Genomic DNA, 21122 nt, shown 5'->3' with positions numbered 1-21122 from the left:
CATTAATACTGAGTGTTTCTGCCCTATTCCCATCCAACATCACGACTGTCCATTCCTGACACAGAGGATGTAAAATTAACCGTTGGCGGGGGCACAAAACAGTCGCTATCACATTGGTTGCCTCATATTCAGTCTTATTAAATTCAGTGGAGCTGAATATTGAACAGGTGTATAACAGGCAACTGATGTGATCTCGGTTTTGCGCCTCGCTGATGTCCAATTTTACCCCTGCAATCGTTGCCATTTTATCTCTATGGTCTGTCTTGTGCTAATGTAGCAGTGGGCACCCATAAACGTTACTAAAAAGACAACACAGTCACTGATTTATTAGACAGAACTGACTTTTAATACTTGACTGAGCAGAGGTTATGTGGAACGTGCAAATGTTACTGTATACAACACTTCATTTCAATTTACAAAGATACATCACTTTTGTTCACAACCTTAAGGTAATCTTACAATCTGAAATGGCCATTGAACCATTAAGTTTTTAAAAGCATGGTGAAGGCAGCTATTGATAAAGATAAAATAAAGCAGCTACCACAGATATACTGGCCTTTGTTACACAGTGACACAGGAGAGTGGAATTGATAAGGGCTGGAGAAGATGAATGAAGCTAACAGTTTGCAACTTCTTGGCCGAGAAGCAAAAGCATGTCAGATATGAAGAAAAAAAAATGCTGTGACTTGCAAGCTGACCTGTGTGAGCTTTTCAGACTGAATATCAGTTTTGTCATATTTACATTAAACTCTATCTCTATTGTGGATGTAAAATAGTGTTCAATAATGTTTCAATTAAAGGCATTCAATTAAAGGAGAGAAAAAAAATTGGAATTCCTTAGCCTGCCAGTAAAAAAAAATAAAAATGCCACTAATCTCAAGCACAGTGTGGGTGGATTCAGCAGCCTGCAGCCTCTCAGTCCAACCCACATTCAGTCTGGTTCATTTCACAGAGGGTCTGTGGGTCGGTTAGGAGATGTAATGAGCTCAGCTCTAACAAAAATATATACTTCTTTTAGAATAAAGTACCCTCTGGAGAGAGGTCAGGGTATAATATATCCCCATAAAAAATACTACAGAATAATAATAGGATGAGAAATTGACTGACACACTGTTTCTACAGACAGGCATGGACCTGACAAAGCAGTTGTATACAGCTTTTATATTTAATCAAATTAGGAAGAAAACCACTACACAGGCAGTGCAACACATATATATATACAGATTAGCATGCTGCTAATTATAAGGTCACTATTAAATATAAAAGGTGGTGTTCTTTCACAGCAGCATTTGTGCTCGAAAGTCACCAGCTAACATCTGATATCGAAAGGATTATCATCGTTGTTGAGAGTAAGGATTTCACAAAGTTCTGTGTTTTACACTCAGGGTACTCCTGCAACATAGGGCCTCTTTTCTATTATTGTGAGAAAAGAATTTCCTTTTACAGACATAGAAGGTGTCAGAAAACAGAACAGAGCCACATACAATGGTCTACCTAAATCTCAAGCTCCAATTTCTGAACAACCCTACAATCAGTGGCTACTTAGTGAAAGTGACCGAATATCAGTGGTTATCTCATCCATGGAGTTTAATTAACCAGTTATTGTATTTACTGTACTGATTATGCTATGCACTTTGTAATATACACATTATACATATACACGATACAAAAAATAAATTATGGTGCTGCAGCTAGGTAATCAAGTGGAAACTTCGGTCCACTAGTTCATTCACTGGTATCTATTCATTTCTAATCCTTAGCACCAATACCCTCTGCCCTTAAAAAGAAAGTAGCAGCCCACCATAATGATAAATATGAACCTTCTAGAGATTTAAAGATTCAACAATGACGCATACTTTAAAGAGAAACATTGACTAAATACAAAGAGCAATAAAGCTAACTTAGCTTTGCGAGATTTTTATGTAATGCATCAAGATCCATTACAGACAAGCAGCATTCTTACTCAATCCTGCAAAATACTGTGCACCAGTAATTCTTCCTGAGGAATTAGCAATCACCTTGCTACTAATCAAGATGCTGCTAGGTTCTGGTTCGGCATCAGTTGAATGTGAATTTAATTTCTATAATTATTATTTCCCCCATTAGGTCTTCAACTCCTGCTTCCCGCTGTCACGAGAAATGAGATCTGCCAACACATTTCTGTGTGCGCCGATTCACTGGATGGCAGGAGGTGCACTTCTAAAAGGCAGAGCTGGTTCTGGCAATTTCACCACCTTCTCCCTCCCAGTGCCACAGGGAACAGTTCTAGAAGTCTGCCGACATCAACCGGCTGAAGAACAATGAAGCTTGAGCATCAGTTGACAGTGGGAGTCAATTTCTGGTCCTCTGGCTGGGAGTCTTAAACTCAAGCAGGCAAGCACAATCAGGTTGACTTGATGTAGAACAGCATTATGCACCAATGGAAAGTTGAGCTGCAGGGTCATGAGAAGAGAACCTCCCTTTCAAAATGATTCAGTCATCACCTTTAACTTGCGACTGCCCTAATCTACACATGATAAGAGGACTTCACTTCCACTTCAGTATCCTTTCTGGGGTTTTCATGATTCTACTGGAGTCTGCTGCTGGAGCAGGCTTCTTTTCTGAAGATTTTACCAAAGTGCTGTTTCCTGTGCAAGTGAATTGTGTTTTACAAGTTGGTGTTTTACTTGTCTCTTGAGGCTTACTCAAGGGTTTTTGGCTGCTTGCCCTTTTCACGTTAGTGGTTTCACTGCTCTTTGTGTGACTTGTCCCAGTGCACTTTGCCGAAGTTTGCTTTTGTGAAGAAGCTCTGGTAAGCTTTGTTGGCTTGGACGTTTGTTGGGGCTTATCTGGGGTCCGTTTGGAGTCTGCCCTCTGGCGTCGAGAGGAAGACGCCACAGTATTTCTGGCAAAGCTAGGAGTTGGATTTGGCATGGCTATGCCATTTCTTCCCATGGGTTCTGTTGCGCTGCCAGCGTCTGTTCTAGACTTAGGGAAACCATTTGTAGCTGAGCGACAGATTTTAGTGCTTTCTTCAGGTTTTGGCCTGGAGATATTTTGGACTGGTTTAGCACTAGGTTTTCTAAAGGAATCTTTACGTTTTGGCAGACTGTTTGATGAGCTACCCAAAGCAGTGGACCCTTTTGTTGGCTTTTGATCTGCAACTGGATAGCTTGACCTACGGGGAGTCTTTGAGCAGCTGTCCCATCTATTTGACCCTGAGGCCTTTTGAGACTGTTTTAGTTCATCACTGCTTAATATTTTTGTTTCTGATCTTTTAATACTATTTGATCTTCTAGTTGACTTTGATATCGGCATAATCCTTTTTATTTCCTCATTATTAGATGAGTTTGCTGCTCTTGGAGATTTGGGATGGATTGCACTACCGAAACAATGCACTGTTGTTTTTGTACTGGCCTTGCCTTTCTCTCTAACAGTACAAGGCTGCTTTAAATTGGAAACCTGCTTTCTTTCCTTTGGTAAATCCAATTTCAGAGAGACTGCCTCAAGAGCTGAAATGTTTTGTATCGTTATTTCTTTAGTGACAGGAATGGAAAGATGGTCATACGTCATATGCTCCAAATCTTTGGATGCTACTGTCTGATCTCTGATATTATCATCTTGGTTTTCACACGCTTGACATGATTCTTCTTTGATTTCCTGGTACAGAGCTTTTATTTCACATTTCTCAGAGAATCCAGAACAATCCGCATCATCTTTATATCCGAGCACAAAAAACATTGTTCCACACTCCTTATTTGAAACAAGGCTAGCTGGTGATTTTATGGCATCTGAGCTCAGTTCGGACATTTCAGCCCTATCTTTAATTTTTTCCTTTTGTGGTGATGAGTGAGAACTTGAAACACAGTGAGACTCACAGTTAGAGCAACTAAGTCTTTTCCAGTCCAGACTGGAAGGCAGTATGCTTGAGTCATAGACAGTAGAAGTCTGAAAATTCACATCTGCATCAGGAGTCTGCAAGCTCACATCTGTATCTGGAGTTTGCAAACTCACATCTGTATTAAGGGTCTGCAAGCTCACATCTGTATCTGGAGTTTGCAAGCTCACATCTGTATTAAGGGTCTGCAAGCTCACATCTGTATCAGGAGTCTGCAAGCTCACATCTATATTAGGAGTTTGCAAACTCAAGTCTTCGACGTACTCTAGGTCTGTTAATGTAACTTCATCACAGGTTGTCATTTGGCTAGAGTCAGTTACTTTTGAATTGGAATAACTAAAAATTTGTAAACCCTCAAGATGCTCAAGTTGTTCTTTGGCTGCAGTCATCTGGTTTAAATTTGCAGTCTCTGTGTTCTTTCTGTGATTCCTATTCTGTTTTATATTTTCATTGTTATTGTAGGTGTCATGTCCACTCTGACCCATTCCATTGTTAATCTTTGTGTTACTGAAGCTTGTTGTATAAATAGTCTCGGTGTTCCCAGTAATGTAAGGCACATCCGAAGCTCTGCGCTGAAGGCTGTCTTTTACAGGTGTGTCAGGAGAGCCCCGGTCTGAGTCAAAGTATGCATTATCTAAACTTCCTTCTCGAGTTTCTGACATCTCTTGCCAGGCTACCCTCTGTCTAGAGCAACGTGCAATTGATCGAGGGATACTGTTTGATTTTGCCTGTTCGTCTGTTCTAGCAGTCTGCAAAAAGGACAGCAAATGGCTGTCCATAACTGAGCCTCCGGATGAACGTACGCGTCTGCTTCTTCTTTTTACACCCCCTGGGCTTTGTGATCTCTGCTGTGTGAAGGCCAAAAGATCATGTAGTCCATCCTTAATGAGCAGTTCCACATCATTTTCACTGCTACTCCTTCCAAATACAGCTCGCTCACCAGCAGCCCACAAATGTCGTTTCTCTTCCAGTTCCTTTAACCTCTGCTGTTGACGGAGTTCCTGGATTTCTCTGTCTCTGTTCTCCTATGGGATACAGAGATAAACTTTTCAGCAGCCTAATATCTACCATTTTAGTTCAACGACAATTTCTCTTGTAAAGTTCAAAATAACTTAAAGAAGTCACAAAAATTATAATTAACATTGATGCTTATTGTACCATGTTTGCACTGATAGATAGAACAGAAACCCTGTCTGGTTTGATAAATATTTTGTAATAATGTTTTGAACAATCATATTTTACAGAAATATAATTTACAGGCTTAAGGTGAGAAAGACTTGCACCTTCTATTCTGTGAGAGAAAATTTGTTTGAAAACTACAAAATTCATGATGGGATCATTTTCTTCTTACACTAATTTGTTCAGTATAAATTCCTCTCCTCTTCTTGCAAAGATGTTGATTTTCCTGGGGTATCATTCTACAGATTGCAATAGCTCTTTGGTCATTGTCCAAAATAACCATTCAAGTGTGAGCGTTTAAAGACAGTTTAACCATAGGGGATTATGACTACTGAACCAAATTCTATCTTCTTCAGACATCCATACACAAAGATTCCAGTTGGGTCATTGGTTAGCAATCAGGACTGGGAACTTCAGTTAATTTCTCTCCTCCAGAGCTCAGGGCAATGAGGCCAATATGTGACCCCTACTGCTGCCCTGGCTGAGGAACAAACAACTCAACAGAGACTGATGACTAGATCTGAGGGTTTTCTCATTCCACATGATTCAGTACCACACTGACCAGTGCATTCATCCACTGAACTGTCATATTCAACTTCTATTTTGTAAAATTGGGCTGCTATCCTGATTGTCTGGTGCTATGCAAAGCTGCATTTACAATAACTTCAGCTGTCACCTTATTTCAAGACTTCCTTAAAATTTCAGCTTGAACAATTAGGAGAATTTATTTCAGTCATCCAGTAAACTTGATTATCGATGCTGAGCATCAACAGTGAGGCTATCAGAAATCCCCGGAATGGATTCACTTCACATATTGAGATTCACAAGGCAACTTCAGCTGTTTCAGATCACAGTAGGTTGTGAACTGGCTTACCTTGACGGCTTTTTTGAATCTGTCACAAAAATCTCGAAATATCTTAAAACATTCTTCTAATTTCATTGTTTCTTTGTCTTCGCAGAAGAAGTCGATGAGAGCGTTGACCTCCCTTTGCAATTCTGTTCGCTCTTTCTCTAATTTGTCCACTTCTCTTAAGGCTTGCTATAGTGAAACATATGCAGTACTTTAGCTAATAGCGGATGGAAGTCAGGCCTCCATTTTTCAAGAAAATCAACAGTCATTTACAACACCAACACCTGCAAGTTCCTCTCCAAAATACACCATCCTGACTTGGAAATATATCGCCGTTCCTTCACAGTCACTGGGTCAAAATCCTGGAACTCCTTTCCTAACAGCAGTGTGTGTGTGTACCTACACCACATGGACCTCAGCGGTTCAAGAAGGCAGCTCACCACCACCTTCTCAAGAGCAATTAGGGATAAGCAATAAATGCTAGCCTAGCCAGTGACGTTCACATCCTATGAAAGAATACAGAAACCCAATAAACAGGTCCTGAGATCTGATTTTCTGGGCTGCAACACCTTCTCAAAACATCTATAGAAACAAATCTTCTTCAAAAATATAGTAATTAATATTTAAAGAGCAGATGACACTAAAAGATATCCAATCCCTGGCATGCAGGATAATTAATAAGTTTAATCATAAGACTAAACATTGAACTCCATCTGTCAAAATTTCTTTCTGTTTGCTTTGGCGTGATAGAAAATGATGCAGTGTAATATGTAGTGTATTATACCTAGTGGGAACCGACTTGTTCCTTCATGTATATAAGTGTCTGGGAGTACCCAGTTTGTTTTGTAAATTGGCCATCCTTAGTATTCTCATATACAGAATATTTTAAAGTATAGAGACTAGCACTATTAGCTTATAACTCCTTAGCCGCTGCAATTCTATACCTTCCAAATTTCATTATTTTTGTGTTTCATAAGTGCTTTTTCCTTGGACATACATGCTGTAAATAAACATCTCCCTGCTGCTAGGGGGTTCAGAATTCAATCCTTTAAATGAGTTTAAATCTCAAAAATTATGTTTCCAACTTTAGGTCGCATGCTCAGAATTAATTTCTGTATTTGACAGGGATACTAGGTATTATTATTCCATCCTTACGCTCCTTGCAATAGAACTAGAATTTTAATCTCACTCTATTGTTAATTTAATAAAATATGTTTTTATGGTGTTGTTTCTAATTATTAATAAAGCCTTATTTTTAGAATGGCAACCAGATCGTTTGGGGCACAATAATAACAGATTGGATTAAACACTCTGCTCTTATAATAGTCCATTAAAATTGAGCACATCATTAAAAAAATTCAAAACAGATATTTAATACTATAATTATGGTGGAAACAGAATACTCTTTGTTTAAATATTGAATATGGATTTTTTTTATACACAAGGGAAGACTGCCACAAATCAGTAATGTACACAGCAATTGTATGTTAACTGATCGCCTGACTTGCGGGGTAAATTTTATATTCAACAACTAAACTTTAAGTTTCTCTATATATTCAAACAAAGCCCACAAGGAACTTTAGACATGTGAGATATGCACAATGTGCAGAGATTAAGATTAGCAATAGACCAACAGACAGAGCTATGCTCGCTAATCTTTCTGGCTCGGGCTATCTACTGCAACAGGTCAATGTTCCATGCTATTTCCAAATTGAATGTAGTCATCCGATATATTCCGCGCCTAATGTTAATATTTTAACCTTCTCTATTCTACAAAGCTGTCATGTGGACATGCAAGTATAGGGCCTTTTGACACTAACTCACCTGAGTGAAATCCTCCATTTGGTGCAGGAGTTCAGAGTCTTGCTTTAAGTTTCCTTGCAGCCATCTTGTTCTGCTGACAAGCGACTGTAGATCGCCATCAATGCTGTCTACCGACAACCTGAAAGGAAAATACCTATTAACAACATGTCAGAATTTCACATTAAAAAAAATAGACAGGCATGCTCTTTTGGCTAGTTTTGGGCGAACCCTCCTAAAGTAAAATTGCATCTGAAAAGACAACAAATAAATTATACATGGTGCAGTATTATAAAAAAGAAAGCAGGCTTGTTTGAGTAGCTATAGTATTATTTACCAGCGCTGTTAAGAAGCTAGTTATGAAAAAGAGCACTTATTCAAGTTAAATAAAAAATATACAAGTGATGGATATCTATAGTAGAAACACAGAATTCTAGAAATACACAGAGGGCAGGATCTTCTGGTCAGCGAGGGGGGCGGGGCCCGCTCGCCGACGCGTAAAATGACGCGAGAGGAACTGCCAATGTCACCCCTCGTCATTTCCATTTTCAAGTCGGCGCCGACCTGTCAATGGCCTATTGAGAACATTGAAAAACAAATTAAGGTAATTAATGAACCTGCCCATCCAACCTTAAGGTTGGCGAGCAGGCCGGGAGCCCTGGTGGGTTTCGGAAAAAGCATGAAACCCCATCCATGGGCAGGATGAGGTTTCATGAGGGTATTTAAATTTTTATCAAATCTTTCAATAAAAGTTATGGACATGTCCCAACCCAAGTGACAGTGTCACATGAGAGGACATGTCAGGCAAAATTTTTTATCATTTCTATTAAAAGTTTTAATTCCGAGCCGATCTCCCTGATGCAGCACTTAGCCTCAGGGAGATCTGTGCGCTCTTTCACGCGCATGCACATGCGCGAAAGAGCCCACTCCCAGCTGAGGGAATCCCCCCCGCCCGCACAGGGAGTGCATAGTGCTTCCTGGCGGACGTCACGCTGGGAAGGCCTTAATTGGCCCGCCCATGTAAAATGGTGGCGCGCCCCCAACTGGAGGCGCCGATCAGAGGTATGCCCGCTCGCACCCACACTCCCCCCCAACAGGGGGAAAATTTTTCCCAGAAAGTCAGTAACTGTAATGTGTGAAGATCGGTTATTGATTTTTCAGGGTAAAATTTCACCAAATGCTGATCGACCTGCTGAATATTTCAGATTTTTATTTCCATTTACCCAAATTACTTTTATTTTGCAAATTTCCATCTTTGCTTTTAGCTCCAAATATTTAATTCCTACATATTGAAAACAGGAACTTAAAAAATTATGGCACCAAATTTTTTTTTCTTGCCTCCCTTACTTTTGAACTTATTTTCCCCTGTCTCTTTCCTATCGGGAACAAAGGAGATCAATGGTGTCGGAAGCAATAGAGCTTTTGTTTTACAGTTTGATGCTGACATGCGTTGAAAATGTGCTAGAACCAGTGAAAAGGGAAGCTCTTTGGGGACTTCCCATGGATTTAGTGGTCACTCGAGCCGCTGGGTATCAGCAGGGAATTTGTCCTATCAATGGCGAGACTCATTTGAGTTTCAAAGGATAATGGAACAGTAGGGCAAGTAAAACGATTGTGGGGATCCTTGAAGCTATACAAGCTATGGGAAACTCAGGAAAGTTGAAAACGTTGGATATCCTACAACGTTATTGTATTTCCAGTGATCCTAGGTGTCTGCACCACGCTTCAAGACTGAACAGCAGTGTTGAAAACTGATTTCCCTTCCTTAGTGGAAGTGCCTTGACATATCCCTGTTCAGCCCCATCATACACCAAGGGCACACTGTGTGCAATTAAGGGTGAATATCAGTGCATCCTTCACTCTGATCAGTGCATGCACAGCCAGTCCCGCCTGTCCTACTAAGCTTACTGTTAGGAACATCAACACCTTTTTGCAATTCATCTAATTTTAATCCCCAATTATCCACTTGAAAGAAACAACATTGTGTGCAAAAATGTTATCACATGAAAATGTTCTATTTACTCCCTCCTTATTTGTCTGTACTCCACCTGTGAATATGATGATTCATTCTAAGGTAAGGTTCTACAACAGTGGAAAAACTCTAATCAAGATAAAGAGGGCAAAAATGGCAAATGCTGAAAACTTACAATAAAATTGGAAATTCTGGAAATACATAGCAACCCTGTCAGCATTTGAAAATAGAAATATCTGCCTAACCCGATTTGTTATTCTCTCTTGTTCTGAGATCAACTAACAATTCAGCAACTGTAGGTGAAAGTTATTTAATCCATGGCAATATGTCATTTAGTGCATTCACCCATTGTTCTTAAGAGGTTATCGTGTACCTAGACTGCTCAGACCCATAAGTGCAGTGTATTTTTCATAATCCAACACTGCACTGTCAGCTTTATCCAGCATGAAAATTCAGGTAATAACAAAGCTAAGCATTGCTAATGTTTGCATAGTAGACTACAGGTACGTGATGGAAACAAAAGGAATAATAACAAACACAACCGTTTCATTAATCCCAGCTGCGGATGGGCTTTGATTACAGAATATCTACAAAGTGTGCATGATCTAAAGATTTTTAGGTGTGGCTTCCCAAGTTTGTTTTTTAAATATTTATCGTGAATAATTTTTGGGATACATTTATAATTTGATAACTATGTGCTTCATTAGTATTGCCTTGACATTTGTTTTCCAACCTCTGATTTGTGTATGCTTGTGGCAGGGGAAGGAGTAGGGAGAGAAATAGGACTTAATTATGTTACCTGGCTGCCTCTTGGACATGCTTCAACTTTTCAGGAAAAGCCGAAAGAGTTGCATCCTTTTTTTGTGCTTCCTGGTTGACAAAAAGATCATTGTTACTGGCTTGTTCTCTTTTCTATGAAGAAGAATAAATGACAATTTAAATAACATTTCATCTTCCTTTACAGTAGTCAATGATCCAGGTTGTGCGTCAGAGCTTCATTCTGATGTGCCGAGTGAAAAGTGAATTAAGTTTTCTGGAGTTAATGGTGCATCTTATTAGAAGGTTAACCATTTTGTAGCCAAGAATTTTCAGTAATTCCCATAATTTATGATGGGAAGTTGCTGTCTGAACCGATTCCCAGGAAAATAGGAATCCAATGACCCAGCCATTAAAAGTGAACTACTTGATGATAGTTGCAAGCATTTATGACTATAAGTAATGTTCGAATACAAACCAGAACGACAAAGTGCAGCAAATTCATTCCTGGCTTGTTTGCCTTTGTATCCGCTAGCTTCAGCAATGAAGACAGTTTGAAACCCACAGCATTCCCTGCGTGACCTCCCTGAAGAGAAATGGGAAGAGGCCATCAATAGACAAGAATCATATGTAGAAGTTTTATGGTATTAAAAACAACAACAAAAAAAAGACCATTATAAATCACTTACAGCATTCATGATATTGCCGGCCTGTAGAACCAAATGCAGAATTGCATGAAGTTCCTCACAAGTCATCAATTCTGAAAAATGTTAATAAGTGTACAAAGTTCAGTTACACACCAAAAGGCACCATGAAATGTATTGTGAAACAGTCACCAGAACATTTAGAACTTTGTAAATGAAACATTTATTGTTTCTTATTCAACAGTTATAGGCAGATACCCACTCAGATAGGAATTCCAACTTTCAAACATTTTTATCCTCTAGTTTTCACCCTCCACTTCTGAAAACATTGCCAACTCTTTGGGGTTGGGTTCCTTGGGAAGTAGGTACTTCACCTCAGCCTACTTCATTCATGTGCGAGTCTAAACCAAGATTGTTGGCAGTACAAACAATGAATGTGATCATCACAGCTGAGCCCAACATGTCCTCACCAGATGTTCACACACACACAGTTCCAGCAGGGACTGATGGATCACAGTCAGAAGTGAGACCCACACCAGCACTGTTGTCCATGACCAGAAGACTTGATTGTGTTTGTGTGCCAAGTCTGGTTTTGGAGCCAGGTTTCTACCATGCATCAGAACAAATGTACTGTGTTACAGAACCTTAGAGTGGGACTTTAAAACATATACTAATTCTTCCCAAAAGAGTACCTCAGAGTTGTACTTTTGCAATTTATCAGTGTAATTACCTTTTGTAGCCATTCGTATTGCTCTCATTTCTTTGTACAGAGTAAAGCAGGCAGGAGAAAACTCTTCTTTAAGAACCATAGCTTCCATTCGCAGGACGTAGCTGCAAGGCAGCAAAATTATTATGTGATCTATCACACATTTTTATATTCAATTTATTAAATGGAGAACAGTGGGGGGCAGGGAGGTGGTGGGGATGGTGGTTGGCAGACTGCATAGCGAGCCACTTCTTGTACGGCCCATGTGGCATTCCTCATTGTTATCATTGAAGAACACTGCACAGGGCGTGTACAGAGCAACTTGCGGTGCTGCCTGCCCCAGAGCAGGCAAGTGCTATCTTACCTTGGCACTCGTAGCAGCAGGACCATGAATGAATCTGCAAGTGATAGCTTGTTTACATCATCTTTGAAGGCTTGTAACTTCCTTGCCTGTAAGATAGATAAATTATTCGATTAATACAACCTATTGTCACTTCTTGTTTTAAAAAATTACAATGGGTAAAAAAATTCTAATTGTTGTATGTGTTCCTCTGCCAATTATGGACCCATTTTAGGATATACCCTGTTTTGAGTGCCATACACAGTAAAGAGAGATACCACAGCAAGAGAATTACAAAATCGTAGAATTGCTACAGCACAGAAGGCCATCTGGCCCATCATGTCTGTGCCAGCTCTCTACAAGAGAAACTCATGTAGTCCCACTGCACATCCCTTTCCCTGTGTCCCTGCAAATTTCTTTCCTTCAGGTGTTTACATAATTCCATTTTGAAAGTGGTGATTGAAATTGCCTCCACCACATTCTCAGGCAGTGCATTCCAGATCCTAAACACTTGCTGTGTAAAAATATTTGTCCTCATGTTGCCATTGGTTCTTTTGCCATTCACCTTAAATCTGCATCTTCTTGTTCTTGACCCTTCCGCCAGTTTCCCCCTAACTATTCTGTCTAGACCCCCTCATGATTTTGATCATCCCTATCAAATCTCCTCTGAACCTTCTCTTCTTTAAGAAGGCCAACCCTAGCTTCTCCAGGCCATCCACATAACTGAAGTCCCTCATACCTAGAACCATTCTCGTAAATCTTTCCTGTATCCCCTCAAAAGCCTTCAGATCCTTTCTAAGGTGTAGTGCCCAGAACTGAACACAATACTCCAGTTGTGGCTGAACCAGTGTTTTATAAAGATTCATTATAACTTCCTTGATTTTGTATCATATGCCTCTATTTACAAAGCCCAGATTCCCATATGCTTTTTTAGCCACTTTCCCAACCTGCACCCGCCTTCAACGATTTGTGCACATATAGCCCTCGTCTATCTGTTTCTGAAACCCCTTTAGAATAGTAACCTTTACTTTATTAGTCGCTTGGTAGTACAAAACTTGAATATTGCTGATGATAGAGATATGCTGCTGAAGCATTTTGTCTTCCAGTCATCAGGACAAATGCAACAAAGCAAAATTTCAAACAATCATAACACTGTCTATTACAAACAGCCAGAAGAACATGTTGTTTGATTCAATCAGCCGATCATTAGGACATACAGCCTATGTACCTACACCACTATCTCAAAGTCCCTGGAATGACAAAGTATCTCAAAAATTTGAACAACAGGTTAAGCAAGTCATTTCACGCTGCTACTATGCAGTGGGGATGCAAGTGGTATTTCCACTAACAGAATGCTGCTGTCAGTCCAAAAAGATGTACTGCCTACCCCACAATTGCGCAATGTTGTGTATGAATTTCAGTGCTGGTATAATGCCAGGTAATTAGGCTGTATATCCCAACAATTGGCTGATTGAATCAAACAACAACCTCCGGTTGTTTGTCATAGGCAGAGCACAGAGTGTACTTAACCAGCTCGCTCTTGCAAAGCCCAGAACAAAACGTCTACTGTTAAGATGTGATTCTGCAATTGGGCAGCACTTGCTGAACAATCCTGAGTACATTAATAGCTACACTAACAACCAATGGAAGATAATCAGTCGAGCTTGTAACGTGGCTCATTTATGCTTGCTAGAAGCGACATACATTCATATGCAGGGACCCATTCTCTTCAAACAAAAATATGTTCAAGCCTTGCACTTTTTTTGAATTACCTGGAAGCAAGGGGAGCCTCTAGTTCCCCACTGCTTTCTCCATTGCAAAGTCTCAAGCACCCTTTTTCTCCTGTGGTATAAACTGTTGTGATCATTTGAAATTCGACACTCTTACACTTGTCCTAATGAGTGCAAGACAAAAAGCTTTGGCAACATGTCTCCTTATTTGATATCGCCTCTCTTTGTTCTTCCTACTTCGCTGCATTAAATTTCATCTGTTTAATGGCCACCCATTCCGCCAGGCTGTCTATGTCCTCTTGAAGTCTATCGCTATTACACAATACTTCTGAGTTTCGAATCATCTGCAAATTTTGAAATTGTGCTCCGTACACTCGAGACTAAATCATTAATATGGATCAAGAAAAGCAGCAGTCCTAGAACCAACTGGGGAAGCCACTGTATATCTTTCTCCAGTCCGAAGAACCACAGTTTATTGCTACTTTCTGGTTCCTGTCACTCATCACTTTCCCTTTTATTCCATAGGCTCCAACTTTGCTGCAAATCTGTTATGTGGATTTTATCAAATGCCTTTTGGACATCCATGTACACCACATCAACCACATGATCTTTATCAACCCCCTCTGTTACCTCATCAAAGTCTAAGCTCTATTACTTTGCATGTGCACAAGAGAGCAAAACACATAACAGTTTACAAACTGGGGGAATCCAGTTCGAACAGTACAATGGGATGAGCTAAGGGTTCAAATTTATAGTCATTTCTCAAACATGGGAAAGCACTGCTTATTGGTTTGCCCAGTTCCCTGCCAAAGGAAAGGTTCCATCTGACAGTGGCTGTTGTGTGGACATATTTGCCAACAATAAGCACATTGTGGTCAGTTGTTTTCTTTTCATGTTAGTGGATGAAATTGAAGAGATAGTTGCTCAGAAATGTCCTCCAAAATTCATTCCCTTGGCATTCCTGCGCTAAGTGATTATTGCTGTAGACAGAAGTTCTTGTGAGATGGTGAATTCCTATTCACTGTTCAGTGATGTCAGTCATTTACAGCAAGGCCAGGATTTTGTCGGGCTGATGGAGGGTCTTGCACACTGGTCGGAGAACCGGAAGGGAACCCCTGTCAGTTCAGTGGAGGAGGCCCAATGGAATGGGGGGAGGCGGTGGCGTAGTGGTATTGTCACTGGACTAGTAATCCAGAGAACCAGGGTAATGCTCTGGGGACCTGGGTTCGAATCCTGGCAGATGGTGAAATTTGAATTCAGTAATAAAACTGGAATGAAAAGTCTAATGATGACCATGAAACCACTGTCGATTGTTGTAAAAACCCATCTGGTTCACTGATGTCCTTTACCTGGTCTGGCCTACATGTGACTCCAGACCCACAGCAGTGAAGTTGACTCTCAATTGCCTTCTGAAATGGCCTAGCAAGCCACTCAGTTCTCTAGGTCAATGAGGGATGGGTAATAAATGCTGGCCTGGCCTAGCCTAGCCAGTGATGCCCCTATCCCCTGAACGAATAAAAAAAAGTGCCCTTCAAGCACTTAACTGGCTGCCGTCAGGCCTTCCCTGTGATTGTGCTCCCCAACAGTGGAAGTACCATCCACCAAGAACTGCTGGGTAATCATCAATGCTGCCAGCCCAGGATGGCAAAGAGACCCCAGGTCACACGTAAGTGAAGCCAGGATGGGAGTTGTGGAATGGGGGGAAGAGGCATTCAGCAGCCAACCCCTTGCCTGATTTCGGGTTCCTCAATTGGGCACTGAGTGCCTGACAGCAAAGGAATCATCCCATTGCCCCTCCCACCACACCCTACCCCTGAGGGGCCACTTGCAAACCTGACAGATTTTATTGGGCGGCATTTCGAGGCACAGGACACCCATACAGCCTCCATTTAATCCCTGAGCCACCACTAAATTGCTGTGAATAATGGGTGTCAGTTGGCTCATTAATAAGCCTAATTGACACCCTGCTTCCATTAGCAGAAATCCCACCATCAGTCCCTTCTATCCTTGGGGGAAGTTTTCCTATCGTCAAGAGACTGCCGTGGGGTCTCTCCCACAATTAAGTGGGCCTGGTATTGCAAAATCTAGGGCCCCCTGGCTATCCAGAAGCATACAAGGTAAGGTAAAGCAGAAAAAGAAAGCTCATGACAGTCACAAAAAACATAATACTGTAGAAAACCTAGAGGAGTAAAGAAAGTACAGGGGTGAAGTAAAAAAAGTAATTAGGAAAGCAAAGAGAGGATATGAAAAAATATTGGCAGGTAAAATCAAAGAAAACCCAAAGCTGTTTTACCTGTACATTAAGAGCAAGAGAATAACTAAGGAAAGGGTAGGGCCTATCAAAGATGTACATGATTACTTGTGCGCTAATGCTGAAGATGTGGGCAGGGTTCTCAATGAGTACTTTGTCTCTGTCTTCACTAAGGAGAAGATATTCTAGTTAAAGAGGAGGAGTGTGAAACAATAGATACAATAAGCATAATGAGAGAGGGTGTACTGGAGGGACTGACATTCAAAGTGGATAAATCACCAGGGCTGGATGGATCGTACCCCAGGCTGTTAAAGGAAGCCAGGGTGGAAATAATGGACGCTCTGAGGATCATTTTACAATCCTCATTAGATTTAGGCAAGGTCCCAAGGATTGGAGGTCTGCAAACGTTGTACCATTATTTAAAAAGGGTGCGAGGGATAGAAAATTATAGGCTGGTTAGTCTGACTTAGGTGGTGGGCAAATTATTAGAATTGATTCTGAGAGACAGGATAAGCTGTCAATTCGAAAGGAACAGATTAATCAGGGATAGTCAGTGAAGTTTTGTTAGGGGAAGGTCATGTCTTACTAATTTAATCAAGCTTTTTGAGGATGTAACAAGGAGGATTAATGAGAGTAGTGTAGTGGATGTGGTCTACATGGGTTTCAGTAAGGCATTTGACAAGGTCCCACATGGCAGACTGGTCAGAAAAGTAAAAGCCCATGGGACACGGGGGCATGTGGCGAGTTGGATCCAAAATTGGCTCAGAGACAGGAAACAAAGGGTAATAGTCAATGGATGTTTTGAGAATGGAAAACTGTTTCCAGTGGTGTTCCACAGGGCTCAGTGTTGGGTCCCTTGCTGTTTATTATATATTTTAATGATTTGGATTTAAATGTGGGTGGCATGATTGGGAAATTTGCAGATGACACAAAAATTGGCTATGTAGTTGCTAATGAAAAGGATAGCTGTCCACACCAGAATGATATCAATTGTTTGGTTGGGTAGGCAGAAAAGTGGCACATGGAATTCAATCCAGAGAAGAGTGAGGTAATGGGTTTGGGGAGGGCAAACAAAGTAAGGGAATACACAATAAATGGGAGAATATTGGGAGAGGTAGAGGAAGTGAGAGACTTTGGAGTGCATGTCCACAGATGGATAAGGTGGTAAAGAAAGCATATGGAATGCTTTCCTTTATTGGATGAGGTATACAATACAAAATGGGATGTAATGATGGAACTGTCTAAAACGCTGGTTGGACCACAGTTGAAATTTTGTGTACAGTCTGGTTGCCACATTACAGGAAGAACATAATTGCTCTGGAGAGAGTACAGAGGAGATTTACAAGAATGTTGGCAGGGCTTGAAAATTGCAGCTTTGAGAAAAGATTGGATAGGCTAGGGTTGTTTTCCTTGGAACTGAGGAGGCGGAGGGGGGGGGGGGGGAGGTGACCTGATTGAGGTGTACAAGATTATAAGGGGTCTGGATAGAGTACACAGGGATGCCCTGTTTCCCCTAGAAGACAGGCCAATTACCAGGGGGCATAGATTTAAAGTGACTGGTAGAGGAATTAAAGGGAACATGAGGAAAAACATCTTCACCAGAGGGTGGTGGGTGTTTGGAATTTGCTGCCTGGTTTGCTGGGGCAGGTAAAAACCCTCAACTCATTTAAAAGGTATCTGGATCTGCACCTAAAGTGCTGTGACCTGCAAGGCTATGGACCGGGTGCTGGAAGGTGGGATTAAAATGGGCAGCTACTTTTTTATTTTTTGGTTGGTGGAGACACGATGGGCTGAATGGCCTCTTTTTGTGCTGTAACTTTTCTATGGTTCTATGGTTCCCGCAGCAATAGGCTGCTTAAAATCCAGCCCCGAGAATACAAGGGGGAACTTGGGAGCAACACACTGTTTGGGGGTGGCATTGGGCAGGAGAGAGGAGATAAACGGGAAGAAGCACAATCGGGGAGATGCAGGACTGGATATTAGACCATAAGACATAGGAGCAGAAATTAGGCTATTCGGCCCATCGAGTCTGCTCTGCCATTCAATCATGGCAGCTGGTAGAAAGGCTTTGGGAGGAAATGAGGGGGCAAGCTAATTGTGCCCTGGGGTGGGAGAGGCCAAGGTAACCAAAGAAAGGCTTTTAGACTACAACCAAAGTAATACATTCAGTTCTGGGTATTTTACCTCAGGAAGGAAATGTTGGCCTCAGAGTGGGTGTGGCATAGATTCACCAGAATGATACTGGGGTTTAAAAAGTTAAGTCATGAGGACAGGTTGTAAAGACTAGACTTATAGTCCCTTGAGTATAGAAGATCAAGGAAGATCCAACTGAACTGTTTATGATGATTAAATGATTTTCTAGGGTAGGTAGCGAGAAACTTGTTCCTCTTGTAGGAGAATCCAGAACGGGGGAATAGCCTTAAAATTAGAGCTGGGTTGTTCCAGGGTGATGTCAGGAAACACTTCTTCACACAAAGGATAATAAAAATCTAGAACTTGTTCTCCCAAATATTTATTAAGGCTAAGTCAACTGAAAATTTCAAAACAGATTGCTAGATTCTTCTCAGGAATATCGGTGCCCCCGCTGGCAGGTTTGAAGGCAGGGGGGCTCATTAAATCCAGTGGGTACCCACCCGCCCTTGCCCCACCACAATTATACCAACAGCAGGGGTGGCGTTGGGCGGTATGCCTGCCAGTGGCTCAATTGAGGCCCTTAAGTGGGCAATTAATTCCCACTGAAGGGCCTTATCCTGCCACTAGGATTTAACTGGAGGTGGAAGAGGCCCACGCCAAGTGGCCAGCCCGACAGGTCTCCCTAATAATAAGACAAGTTTGTTTGAAAGTCTGGTTTTAGCTCACAATTTTGGGGCTAATTAATGATTACCATAATTTAAATGTGCCTGGAGGCACTAACACAAACATCTGCAGGTTTAGCAGTCAAACGCTGATGAGAAGCAATTTTCGTGGAGTTATATAGTTGTCTCCACACATCCAATTTCACTGAAAATGTGGAGTGTGCTGACTGACACACAGCAGAACATTCAAGGATAGCTCAAGGTCCAAAGGAGAAGATGCAATCCTAGAAGTCCTGTTGGAGAAGGCACAAAAGAGGGGAGGGAGGGAGGATGGACAAACAGGTAATGTGGTAGATGTGGAAGGAGAGGTTCCATGAGGTAACAGCCAGGAGTCTTGCCCCAGAATGTGGCTCCAATGCCGCAAGAAATTTAACAGCCTGACACAAGTGGTCAAGGCAAGATTTTATCTCACAAACACACCTCTCAATAACTGCACCACAGCCCAGCATCACAACCACAACACACTTCATCCATCTCTGCTGTATGCTGACATTCACACATAACACACTACCGCATTATTCACAGGCATGATTCACAAATCAGAAGCATTTCCCAGGTCTTCAACCATGTGAGGCTCACACACCTGCCAATAACACTCTTCACAATCACCATTCTTTCTGTCAGGACAAGATATGACATAATAAGCACTAGCAGGACCTGACCAGGGGAGGGAAGACATGACTGCATGAGCTCTCGTTGAGGAGGGGGTGATTGGGAGCTGAATGGCAAATTTTATAGCCATAGACAAAGCAGGGAGCTGATTGCCTAGGTGCATGTGGCCACTCCAGTTTTCTTAGCAGATCCACAACCATAATGTCCCAAACCAGCCATACCTCGTCACCTAGGTATGTTGCAATTCATAGGAAGACACAAGGTGGGATGGGGGTGTGGCACAGGGGGGTGGTTGGGGGAAGCAAAATCTTTATTCAAATATGCACATACAAATGAGAAAAGTTCCCAAACCTCTCCTCACTCACAAGCTCCATATAGTGTCATCACACACCTCCTAAAGTGGTAACACATGCTGCACCCTTAAACCTCCTGGCTTTAAACATGTAGGCTCTTAGGAGCAAGATCCACCTCACTATCCAGTGGAATTAGCAGAGGAGGAAGAACCTACACCCTACCCCACTTCTGGAGAAAGAGAGCAAGGAAGAAGGCACTGCATTAATCGCTACAAACGTCACAAGCACCAGCTCAGAGACTGGCACCATGCCCAACTTAGAGGGCACTGCAGAACACTGATGCTCACTAGCAATCAATCCAGGTGGCAGGGACACCTCAGGTTCCGGGGACCAGGTCACATATTAGTTATGTCATAGTGTGGTCAGATGCGGACCTTGCAGGGCCAAGCTTTAGAGGAAGGCTGATAGGGCTGACAAACCAAATGCTTGGTGTTCAGGACATGACGCAAAAAATTTAACAAATTGACACGAGTGGTCAAGTTAAGATTCTATCTCATAAGCACACCTCTCAATAACTGCACATCAACCCAGCATCACAACCACAACACACTTCATCCATCTCTGGCTGTACACTGACATTCATACAGTGCACACTACTGCATCATGTTCACCCTGCCTGAAAGCCTACAGATCATGACTATGGGGACTTGGCCTTGACTTGGCCCATGGCACACAGACTGGATCCCATTCTTACCAGTGTGGAGAGGCTGGCCAGTTCCATCCAACAAACAGTGAAGCCTGACATCATGCAGCACCTGATGACTGAGATCACATCTCCACTGCAGTCCCAGCATTTGCCATGGAATGACCACAATAGAAGTTCAGCCAGCTGTTATGGTGACTCTGGCCTCCTCTGTTGAAAGACACTTGCAGAGAGTCTCTGATGCCCAAATATCTGTCCTCCAGTTGATCAGTGTTAACTGTGTAAGGGTGGTGGGCATTAACTGGGGTTTTACTTGAGCAGGTATAAAGAAAGACATATTGAAACTGTTGTGTGGTTGAGTTAGGAGGTGTATGTTTGTATTGTTTCACTCTGTAACTAAATGCAAGACTGAGTAAAGATTGGCTCCAATACTATGCTTCTCCAACTGGCTTTCTTGAATATATTTAACTGGACTGGCTGAACAAATGTCCTGAGGAAGTGGCATTGGAATTATGAGCAGGAACCTACTGGCCTCTCTCTGGATGGCAGCATTC

At 41.7% G+C, this 21122-nt stretch overlaps 1 protein-coding gene across 1 annotated transcript in view; it reads right to left on the bottom strand.

The window, feature by feature from the left end:
- Positions 1-323: 323 nt before the first annotated feature.
- The window catches only part of fhdc1 (FH2 domain containing 1), a 99442-nt gene continuing 78643 nt past the window's right edge, over positions 324-21122 (bottom strand). The window contains exons 5-12 of the mRNA XM_078548221.1: positions 12149-12234; positions 11809-11909; positions 11124-11194; positions 10913-11020; positions 10478-10548; positions 7731-7848; positions 5931-6095; positions 324-4902 (exon numbers count right to left, since the gene is read on the bottom strand). Coding sequence (XP_078404347.1) covers positions 2527-4902; positions 5931-6095; positions 7731-7848; positions 10478-10548; positions 10913-11020; positions 11124-11194; positions 11809-11909; positions 12149-12234 — 3096 coding nt within the window. The 3' untranslated portion in view covers positions 324-2526. The remainder of the gene's footprint in view (positions 4903-5930; positions 6096-7730; positions 7849-10477; positions 10549-10912; positions 11021-11123; positions 11195-11808; positions 11910-12148; positions 12235-21122) is intronic.

Source organism: Cetorhinus maximus, chromosome 1, assembly GCF_964194155.1.
Source record: "Cetorhinus maximus chromosome 1, sCetMax3.hap1.1, whole genome shotgun sequence".
Classification (NCBI taxonomy): domain Eukaryota; kingdom Metazoa; phylum Chordata; class Chondrichthyes; order Lamniformes; family Cetorhinidae; genus Cetorhinus; species Cetorhinus maximus.
The sequence above is the reverse complement of the archived record's forward strand: the minus strand, read 5'-3'. Positions and strand labels throughout refer to the sequence as shown.